The sequence below is a fragment of the Anolis sagrei genome, chromosome 1, assembly GCF_037176765.1.
Source record: "Anolis sagrei isolate rAnoSag1 chromosome 1, rAnoSag1.mat, whole genome shotgun sequence".
Classification (NCBI taxonomy): domain Eukaryota; kingdom Metazoa; phylum Chordata; class Lepidosauria; order Squamata; family Dactyloidae; genus Anolis; species Anolis sagrei.
The window spans coordinates 239,093,002-239,104,803 of NC_090021.1; the positions used below are offsets into that span (position 1 = coordinate 239,093,002).

Sequence of the window (11,802 nt, forward strand, 5' to 3'; positions counted from 1 at the left end):
TCACTTGATTTATTATTGTTATATCATGGCTACTTTTAATTTCAGTTGTATTCTAGTTTATGTTAACATAGATAACATAGATAAATATTTTTTCATGTTAACAGCACCATAAAAACACTGGATTTTATCATTTTTTTTCAATTTCATTTCAAGACTTTGTGTTATTACAGGCTCAAAAAAGATTGCAAAAATAGGGCTGAATCTAAATAACCAGATAACCTGTTTGAATGTCAAATGTTTCTTGGATAATTCTAAACTCGCAAACCTCCAATAGAAGCCTAATATTTGAAAAATATTGCTAATGTGACTGCATAACATTGTGAAATTGGTTTTGTTTCAACCTAGCATACTTATTCCTAATTCCTCCTAAACAATCTTTTCAGAGACTACGGAGAAGTTGCTTTACTAAAGGTGTTTTTAAAATGATGCATGTTATATGCAGTTTGAATTCCTTTTATTTAATGTTGAAGTGTTAGGAACTGAAGGAAACTTTGAAACGAACTTGTAATCTGTTCACTATGCTTTACTAGTTTTTTAACACTAAAACTTTGAAATAATTTTTATCTAATCAACATTCTTACTGAAAAATACATTGCTAACAAGGGAAAAATATAACAGATGAGAAAGTAATAGTGTAGTCATGACTGTTGAGCCACAACCCAAATCAATTATCTTTTTTGATCAGCAAAACTTGGCAATAAATTTAGTAATATACAAAATGTCAAAGTTTCCAGAATTTTCATTTTTAAGAAACCATTTCAGAATTACTGAAAGCACTGCCACTGCACTATAAACCTATGTATGTCAGTGTATATGGTGATTGCTTGTCTCTCTTTAATAAAGTGGAGCATTCAGTACATATTACTGCTTGCATAAAAAACCTTCTTTTCCCTTTCTCCCTCCTATAGATCACACACATATACATCTTTTAGAGCAGTACTTCCCAATCTGTGGTCCATGGACCACCAGTGGTCTGCAAGAAGTAAAATATGGTCCGCAGCCTCATCGTTACTACACCATTGCAATGAGAGCAACTGGTCTCGCAAAACCCTCTTATAGTGCCGAGGCTTATTAAATATGGTTTTTGGTGGGTGAACAGATGGCAACTACTGGATGGCATATGTTCTGTATCAGAAACTAGAGCTGATGTAGTCTATCCAATGTAGTTTTCTGAATCGGCACCCCAAATAACCAAACCGCATCTAAAATTGACCAAAAACTTATTTGTAACCCTTTTGGTACTAATGTTGGAGAATGGTCCCTGGTCAAAGTGGTCCCTGGTAAAAAAAAAAAAAAAGGTTGGGAATTACTTTTATAGAGCAAATCTGGGATACGTGGAATTCATAAAAGGAGAAAGCAATGCATTCCATTAGTGGGTGACATTGTGTTGTGAGCAGATAGGAATACAGCTTCCTATATTACTATCCAGCACTTTCCCTTCTATAGCACGTAGTTCTTAACTGAACTCTATTTAAATTATTCTTTTTTAAAAATAATAATAATACTTGATTTGATACTTTTTCTAACTTCCTCCTAATACTTATTTTAATTAAATAGGGCAATGTATCACAATACAAATGGCACATTGATTTAATAGATAAAATCATGCAATAGCAAAAATCCATCAAAACTGTAGACATAAATTATCACACATGTGAATTTTTTCAAGTTTTTTTTACCAGTGCAAATAAGATAATATTTCTACCTTTCTAATCTTGTCCTGAGAGTTTTGTGCTTCCACTTCCTATTAACAATGATGTTTATAGCACAATACAATTTTCATAAATTATGAGGTTTCTTGCACTGCTAAATAAACACTTTCATATCCAAGTAACAATTAGACTCTATAATCTATTTGGAATTATGCATGTATCTGTGTATACTGGGCAGAGGTAGTATTTATTTCCAGGTTTCTAAGTAATGCTCATGATTGAAATACTGAAGATCAGTCCGAAATATCCATCTATATATTTATGACAATTTTGATTACTTGGTTGAGATTTTTAAACCGAACTAACAGTGTAAATTTATTCAGGTAAATAGAATCTGAGCTAGCATTCATCACTGTTTTGTGTACTGAGGTTTTAATCCTTTTAATATGTATTTCACAACGTAGTTCATATCTTCAGGATAATATGACATTAGCATTATAATTCTGCTCCTACAGACCCAAAGATCCACTGATAAAATAGGCTTTAAGAGCTTTAATATGAGCTGGAGCAATACAGAGACACGGACTAGGATGAAATGGAGTCCTTTCAAAAGTCTCTTAATAGTAGCATTCTGATAACCGAAGTGCTACATCACTGCCAAGTAAACCATGAGGGATAATAGTGACATGTCTTTATCCACATTGGATTTGTTCATTTACTGTGCTGTGATGTGGATCTCAGATCAGAGTGCTACTTAGTCCAATGCAACTGTGAGTTGCCACGTGTAACAGTTGTGAACAATTGGTGCCTGGACTCCAGATGCAATTTAATCTGTCATCCTGGATCTTCACCAGCATCCTGATGATGCGAAAATGTAGAGGAAAAGTCTTGACTACAAAAAGAATAAGGTATTTCCTAGAGAGTTGAACCCCTTGCTGCAATAAGCCTTGTAATTCTTGTTCATCTACAAAGCAAAAATGTCTACTATTGGACAGCCTCAGTTATGTAATTCTGTTTTGCTTAGATTAGGTTAAAGCACCCCTAATATTATTTTCATTGGAATTTCTCCAGTCATCTGTGCAAGTTTGAGTTCCTTGTGGCAAACCCTCTGAATGGTTCTTATAAGCCTGCATAACCGCATTCTCGCATCAAGGTAGCATGCCAGATTTTCATGACTTGAGTATGAAGGTCTGTTATTGAATTCTGGATTTTATTTTTTTGTTTGAGTATGGTTACAGAGGTCCCAGGACCACAAAAGCTTAAAAAGTGAGTACCTAATCATGAATAAGCGAGAATGCAGTTATGCAGGCTTATAAGAACCTTTGTGCTACATGTATGCCTTGGCCTTTGTAAGCCGCATCGAGTCCTTCGGGAGATGCTAGCGGGGTACAAATAAAGTTAATAATAATAATAATAATAATAATAATAATGTATGAAGATATGGGATATTGCCATGTTCGGGGCTGTAGCCGGGGGGCGGGGCGGGTTAAGGGTTCTACACCCCCCCCTCCGAAACCTGGTTTACTCAATGTTAACTGGTTAACCAAGTTATGAGTAAACCAGGTTTTCCCATCGTGATCCCTGTGAATTGCACATATGGTAGTTTCTGCGCCTGAGCAGACAGCTTCAGAACCTTCTAGATAGATTTGAAAAATTTTGGCGGTTGGCCCCGGCCACTCTCCCCTTGCGAGTATAAGTAGCAGGTGGGCAGCGCCACCGCCTCAGTTCTTTTGATCCGCCGCTCTGTCAGCAGCTAAGGACCTTCATCGTGTGACTAGCTTATTGGACTGCCAATAATGTCTGACTGGACTTTTATTCTTTGACGTTGTTCTCCCTTTTTAATTGAAATGGCGGTCTTCAGCTTTTAAATGCTATGCTTTGTGCTAAGCTAGCTATTTGGTTAATGATGTCCATACTCGTGTCTTCTCTGCTTAAGGGAGGGACATCATTTATCCACAATCTTGTTCCATCTATGCCTTTTATGCCACAAACAAACAAACAAAAACGGATTTTCTGCCTAAATCAGCCCTCTATGAGCGTGCGCCGGCTACTCCCCCTCCCCCAAGCCAATGGTTTTGTGGGCGCCATTATTCCCTCAGGAGAAAAGGACTTACAATTAATGGCCGCCAGCTCGAAGGCGCCATTGGCGCAAAAGAAATTGGCGCGAAAGAAAAGGCCAAGAGGGCTAAGCCTCAGGAACGCCCTGGCGGAAGCAATGGTGCACTGGAGCTGCACTGGAGTCGACAGAGAGAGCTGAAGAGTCACCTGCCTTGTGCTGCCGGCAGTATCTCCTCCTTTTGGGCAGGGAGTTGGTTCCCCGAGCCCCAGTTTATCAGAGATGCATGCCACCCTCTTAATTGAGCCCAACCACCCTCCCCGCTGTTGTCATGCCTTGGTTTTTCTGGCTGCTTCCGCGGCGGAAGAACTGAGGCGGTGGCACTGCCCACCTGCTACTTATACTCACAAGGGGAGAGTGGGAGGGGCCAACCGCCAAAGTTTTTCAAATCTATCTAGAAGGTTCCAAAGCTGTCTGCTCAGGCGCAGAAACTACCATATGTGCGATTCACAGGCGATCACTCGGGAAACTACGGTTACAGGTAAACAACCTATATTTCTTTTTTAACCTGACACATTTCAGGGCAGGGTTGAACTTTTAAACCCCCCCCCCCCCCCCGCTACGGCCCTGGTCATGATACCTGTGATGTTTCCATATATAGCTTTGCCTTACATGTGAATAGCAACATCATATGTGAGATATGCACCTATAAGATCAAAACTAAGTGCTTTTGCAGAGTTTACTCTGAAGATTTCATAGTGTGTTGTTTTACATCCAGGATAAGGTATGTGTGGCTTTTCAGATATGAGATTTCAGCTCCCTTATCTTTCACCATTTGTCTTTGCAGGTTAAAGACTGGTGATGGAAGGTGATGTCTAGTGAATTACACATTTCCTACTTTATGTTACTATATTTTGTTCCTTTTACTTTTCTATGTGTGCTTTTTATCAGTGACATCTATCAATTTCTAAATCTGGCAAGGTGCTTTTCCTTCAATTTCAAACAAAATAGATCTGGTTTTAAGAAGTCCTGCTTTCTAGGACTTATGTTATCATTCAAATTGAGATAGACTGATTTCATTAAAAATTTGCAAGTGTGATAGTTTTACCTTAGAGAAGTACAGTTCTCAGAAGTTAAAAGTTTATTTTTCCTACTAAATACAGAAATGCATGTTATCAGAAAATGTCCACTGAAACATTCTGGAAATTCTGATGTTGAACTTCCTGTTCCATATCCACATCGTTCAACTTACCTCATTCCTGATGTCAGTATCATCTGATGTTCCTTTCTAATGGGTTAATGATTTGAGGATATGAGGTTAAGCTGAATTACATGCTACTGATCAGAAGGAACATTGTTTTGAAACCGTTGTCTCTGATAATTGGTACTTTAGACCAATTATGAAACATTATTTTAAAAGAGTGGTTATAAAACTGTGGGGCAAAATGCTCAAGGGGAAGGCGTGATAGTTCCTGAAAGGAGGGTGCAAGAACTTTTTCTAAAATAATAACTAAATTATTACAGAGTCTCTCAGTGTTTGTATAGGTTAGAAACATGAGACTTCCACAAAAGCAGAAAAATTGTGAATAACTTTAGAGCCTGACTGTGAACATGTTCCCTTGCTCACTCACTTGGGGTGGAAGGAGATTGAATAATGGAGCAAGAGGAGAGAGGGCAATTTAGGGAAAAAGAAAGGATGGTAGAAGAGAGGGTGTTCTTCTCAATTAAGTGTTCTGCAGACTGCTGTAAATTTCCAGCACCAAGTAAGTATCTTTTATCATTGCCTCCCGCTCCCCTCCCCCACGCTGCTCCTTACAAGCATGTAGATGTACAGGGAGGTCACAGGTAAAAGCTTAAGAACGCCTGCTTTAAAATGTATACCATGTTAACATTATTTGCAAATGGTGATACATGTGTGTGTTTGTTGCTATACTAAAATTGCCTCAATTCTCTCCTCAATGACCCCAAAATGAAATTTTTGACATACATGATAAATAAATGTTGCTCATTGCATTAAAACCAGGATGCTCTAGCATTTAATGTTATGTGGTCGTGTTATCACAAAGAGTAACCTATTGTAGGCACATCGTTACTTCTCATATATTATATTTAAGTTTCAGAAGCTATTATAACTTCTAGATGGCTGATCTGCAAAACAGTTGCCACATGTGAGATTTGTGGATTTTCTGGATAGGAGCAGCAAGATTCAAGTATGTGGCTAGTCATGACTATCTTTTCTATTTTCTCTCTAGTAGTGTGCTGTTGCCTGCTTTCCACTCCAGTAGCATTAATTCAAAACCTTAGAACAGCAAATGAACTGTGCACAATACACTGTTCATATTTGAGAATTAGGGCCCTTTTACACTATAGCCTTACAGCACCAGAATATCCTTTTAACTTCTATAGTTCCAACCTAGAGGATTCTGGTATTTGTAATTTGGGGAGCTTTAGAGTTCTCTGTTTGAAAATTCATATTAGCCCTCACTACACTGCAAATACCAGGATTCCATAGGATAGAACTGTGGGCTTAAAATGGGAATCATAGTGTTATAAGGATGTATTGTCAAAAAAACCCCCCAAACTTAGAATGCTCTTCCCCAAAATGTTGATCACCACTGGTTATTTCATATGTATTCTGTAAAATGAACTTGCTTGCTCCATTAGTCAGTACATTTACAGATTTTTTCCTGAATTTTTGTAGAAGGCTATCATATGCCTTGAAAAAACACTGCATTAAGGCAAACAATAGTAACAGTATATTAGAATGACAAAGGGTGCTGATTAATCTTGAAAAGTCAAAACTATCCTGAAAGCACATCTCAAAATAACGCTTTTCATAAATCTTAATTAGAATGTGGATTTTTGCTGTCCCACATTATCCACTTCAGTGACAAATGTGACTCACTATTAAATTAGTACAATCAGCACTGATGTAGGAGCAACTGTAACACTGTCTCTTTGTGAACCATTTTTGTCAGCGTAATTACATTAGTAATAGCTGATTACACAGTAGTCTTATGTTCCTATGAAATTAAGGCAATTACCGCAGCTAGAAACACATCTATCTATATTACACTCTAATAAGAAAACTACTCAGAATGTGTGCAATGTTTTCAATGGCTTTAAAGCAAAAGATCACTATGGAGAAATTGTACTATATTATATTAGAAAAATTTTGGAAAGTCTGGAAGACCTCACATCAAGATATAAGTATATCACACAGCAAAAGAAAAAGAGGACATCTATTTAAAATCCATTCTTTCTAAATTAATGGAGAAGGTTCATAAAAATACGAACACAATACTCAGGAATTTTAAAATAAAAATGTATGTTTTCTCCAAAGACAAATTTACTTGGATCTTGAGACATATCCACAGAATCAATTCCAGTGATGTTGCTGTTCTGTGAACTGTTGCAGAAGAGCATCTGGAAGACTTTGAACCACAGACCTAGCACAAGCATGGATGTAGAGATGCAGTGACTTACAGTAGCCTAAGCCTTGAGACATGGAGCAAAGATTGTGCCAAGTCTCCTTTAAAGCCTACTTATTTAAAGCTTGTGGCACCAGATTGTATAAACATTCACAATGTAAAATGGTATGTATTATATGTGTCCCTACTTTGGAAAATGTATGCTATAATTATTAAAAGCTCTGGGTCATTTAGTACTCCAGTAATGTGGGTCGCATAAATGTCAAATATGATTGTCAAGGGTAGAGGTTTCACTTTGCATCTCTGTATCTCTGAGTCACTAGTAATTCCTTTTGCGGTTAACATTAGGGTGTTGAATGTTGCAGTCAGAGGCACTGTGCTTTGTAAAAACTTGTATCTCAACTGAAGCTAAAACATACCTGCATTTATCATAATGAAAATTAATGGCCACTGATACTTCACAACAAACTGCCCAGGTCTACAAAATACTCAATAAAGATTATTAGTGTTAATGTGACAAATTGCATAACATGCAACAATTTCCACCTTTAATAGATTGACATAGTAATGCTTATCCAAACAGATTGACTTGAATTACTCTCCAAAATATAGCATGTCACAGGAGCACAATGAGAAAAAGATACGATCTTTAAAATTATTTACAATAGTTGGAATTTTGGAATATTGTGAAGAGTGAGTAAAACAATTAGTCCACATAGACAAAATCTGGAGCTGTCACTCTTCAGAAGTTTGGCAATTTCAGTGGTGCAGAACGTTTGTAACCTAGATTGGGAAAGATACACATTTTTAATAAAACATTTTCATATTTGTGTACAGTCCTGGTAGCAGCATATTCTACACAAAAAGAAGGGGTGGGAGAAATATTCAATGCAACTTGTTGCCTGTACTTAATTCTATTTTCTTTTCCTTTTTTGTGATCAGAAATACAGTGTTATCAATGAAGACAAGCCTTCTAATCTCCTTTGCTATGACTAGATTTTTTTTAATGGTTAATTATGAGTCATCTATAAAAGCAAAAGGGTAGATGGTCTAAGACACTGTTATACCTGCATATGTAATCAAAAGGATGTCAGCCAATATGATCTGCATGGCACCTCAAAAAGGGATGAGAATAGCCTATGACTGAAACCTTAGATTCTGCCACTCAGTACAGAGGTAGACAGAATCAAAGGTCTAATGTGCTATTAGACAGCTGTAAGTTTTCCTGTCTTCCTTTGTCAATTCTAGATTTATAATTCTATAATTTATTTTTTGCTGAAATAGTGAAAGCACCAGACATTGTACCGAAATGCTGCACAAATTCTTAGGAAACAATCATGGAGACAAATTAAGGTTTGTAACAAAGTAAGTAAATACATAATGATACAAGTAATTAGAAATAAATACTTTTCAGAACTGCATTCTGGTCATTCAAGTAGCACTCTTCCTCATTGTCAGAAGCAACATATCTTCTACCATCTAAGGAGAGCAAAGAGAGACAATACGTTATCTAAATGAATTCAAGTCTCCAGGGCCAGATGAATTACATCTAAGAGTATTGAAGGAACTAACAGAAGTAGTTTCAGAACCATTGGCAATCATCTTTGAGAACAGGAGAAGTCCCAGCAGACTGGAGGAGCAGACTTGAAGATGTCCCTATCTTCAAGAAGGGTAAAAAGAGGACCCAAACAATTACTGTCCAGTCAGCCTGATGTCAATACCAGCAAAGATTCTGGAGCAGATAATTAAGGATGCAGTCTGCAATCACTAAGAAATGCTGTGATTGAAAGTGCTCAAAAGTGACTAAAATTCATAATGGATTTCTAAAAAATAAGTCATGCCAGACTAATCTTATCTCTTTTTTCGGTAGAGTTACAAGCTTAGTAGATGTAGGGAATGCTGTGGATGTAGTGTATCTTGATTTCAGTAAAGCCTTCGACAAGGTTCCCTATGATTTCTTTTGCAAACAAACTAGCAACATGTGGGCTAGGCAATACTACTATTGTGTGGATTTGTAATTCCTTAAATAACTGAACCCAAAGGATGCTCACCAATGGTTCCTCTTCATCCTGGAAAGAAGTGACTAGTGGGGTGCTGCAGGATTCGGTCCTGGACTCAGTACTGTCCAACATCTTTATTAATGACTTGGATGAAGGTTTAGGGGCATGCTTATCAAGTTTGCACATGACACCAAATTAGGAGGGATTGCTAATACTCCAGAGGACAGGATCAGAATTTCAAAATGATCTTAACCAATTGGAGACCTGAACCAAAACTAACCAAATGAATTTCAATAAGGACAAATGTAAGATACTACACTTACACAGAAGAAATGAAATACAGAGATGATTGGCTCTACAACAGTACATGTGAAAAAGATCTTAGGAGTCTTTGTGGATAAGTAGAACATGAGCCAACAGTCTGATGCAGCAGTTTAAAAAGCCAATGGAATTTTGGGCTGCATCAAAAGGAGTATAGTGTCTAGATCAAGGGAAGTCATCGTGCCTCTCTATTCTGTTTTGGTTAGACCTTACCTGAAATACCGTGTCCAGTTCTGAGCACCACAATTCAAGAGCAAAATTGACAAGAAAGTGTCCAGAGGAGAGCAACTAAAATGATCAAAGTTCTGGAGACCATGCCTTATGAGGAGCACTTAAAGAACTGGGTATGTTTAGCTTGCAGAAGAGAAGGTTGAGGGGAGACCATGTTTAAATATCTGAAAGGCTGTCATAAGGAAGAGGGAGCAGGCTTGTTTTCTGCTGCCCTGGAGTTTAGGACTTGGAGCAATGGGTTCAAATTAGAGGAAAGGAGATTCACTTGAACATTAGGAAGAACTTCCTGACTGTAAGAGCTATTCAGCAGTGGACCCCTCTGCCTCATAGTGTGGTGGAAGCACCTTCCTTGGACGCTTGTAAACAGAGACTGGATGGCCATCTGTCAGGGGTGCTTTGATTGTGCTTTTCCTGCATGGCAGGGGGTTGGACTAGATGGTCCATGCGTTCTTTTCCAGCTCTGTGATGCTATGATTTTATATCTTTTTCACTAATTGCATTGTTCCCAAAGTTGTCTTCATTAGGTCTTGAAACATCATGTTGGCACAAGTAGTACAAATGCACATTCAAGAAAATTTGAAAATGTGGCTCCACATTAATCTTACTTCCTGAAAATCGATTACCCTTTGTCAATGCCACCCCATTCCCCTGTCAAAAATATAAGGCTTTTTAGACTGTCTGCATATTATAAATTGCATAAGTTAACAATTCCAAATCGGTTTTCATGCAATTCCCCTCCTAAGGAAAAATAGATGTGGAAGGAAAAATGTTTTCTTTGAAATTTAATGTTTAGTTAATATTGTAATCTGGTTTTTCTAAACCATTTGAACTAATTTTTTTCCATCCCAGTGATATTGTACATTGACCCAGGACAAAAATGCCTGCAACTCAAAAGTATTACAACATACAATGATATTAAACACCTGAACTTATTTACAACTGCTCAATACTTTGCTATTAACATACTAGGACATTCCAAGATTCATTTTAAGAGAATGGAAATTATTCATTTAATACATAGCTATTGTGTATTTAGTTTTGAAAATGAGAGAACAAACATAACTTACATCGTCCTTTCAGGTATAGCATTGATTGTGGGCCCCAATTTCTAGCTATGAGCTTGCGCTGCAAAAAGAAAGGAATAATTATTCACCTAGAGAAAGGGGAAACATTACTGCAAAGACATTTTAAGTTCTAACTTTTACCTTCGGAGCACGAAACGTTTCAACCACCAAGAAGAGCATCATGATGGTAAAAGCACAAACTAATGTAGCTGTAACTTTCTGCAAGAGAAACATCATTTATTTTTCTTTCATTATTCCAATAAAACACTGTAACATATTTCAAATCATGCCTTGTGCATATACATATAGTTCCTTACCATGTTAGCAGATCTTTTGTCACTTGCTTCTGTCACCCAAGCGTTATCAAAGGCTTGCTTTGGCACTCTCACTTTTAAATAGCGGATGATGGTAAAGTACGCAAGTTCAGATGATCATGATTGTTTTGGTTTGGGTTGTTTTGTCCTTTCCACCCACCCCCCCCACAAGGTGTTGTTTTCCAGGCAAGGATTTATGCCAAGCTTGATATGTGGAAATTAGATATATAGTCGTCTACTCGCCTCAGTGATCAAAGCAGCAAAATTAATGTCAGATACTCCTTGACAAAAGGGTAGCTAATACCCAGGAGACATGGGAACAATCTGTAGCCACAGGGGGAAGAAAAACCCAAGAAAACAACAAAAGGTAACTAAATGTCAAGCATTTGTACTTGGTACTTCACACATCTTTCATTCATTTTTTTCTGCAATAGTGAATGGTGGGCAGGAGAAGGTCAAGCAAAAGAGTTGCTTCATTTATTATTATTGTTGGGTATGTTGTTATAGAACTGGTTTAGCAAACTATTTAAGAATCTGAAGCTTAGTGCCATATCGTCGGCTCAGGAACATACCTAATTTTGTATCGTGCTTGTTTGATGTGAGGTTTCCTACAGCACCTTAACTCATATGACCTTGGCTTCTTAAGTGTTCAGGTGCTTTGTTATAATGAAATGCTAGAAAAACACCAGACTTCCTGATCCTCCCATCCTTCATGTTGGCTGGGGATTTTGGG

The 11,802-nt window shown here is 37.4% G+C and overlaps 1 protein-coding gene across 2 annotated transcripts; it reads right to left on the minus strand.

The window, feature by feature from the left end:
* Nucleotides 1-7,524: 7,524 nt before the first annotated feature.
* Nucleotides 7,525-11,567, minus strand: LOC132761886 (spexin prohormone 1-like). Of its 2 annotated transcripts, XM_060754934.2 has the most exons (5): nt 11,073-11,567; nt 10,897-10,974; nt 10,759-10,816; nt 8,547-8,618; nt 7,525-7,922 (listed from the first exon to the last, which is right to left on the minus strand). In XM_060754934.2, the coding sequence occupies exons 1-5, from the start codon at nt 11,073-11,075 to the stop codon at nt 7,882-7,884; spliced, it is 252 nt and encodes an 83-aa protein (XP_060610917.2). In that variant the 5' UTR covers nt 11,076-11,567; the 3' UTR covers nt 7,525-7,881. The 2 variants fall into 2 exon arrangements, with proteins under 2 accessions (XP_060610917.2, XP_060610916.2); XM_060754933.2 differs by lacking the exon at nt 11,073-11,567 and having other exon boundaries at nt 10,897-11,015.
* Nucleotides 11,568-11,802: the final 235 nt, after the last annotated feature.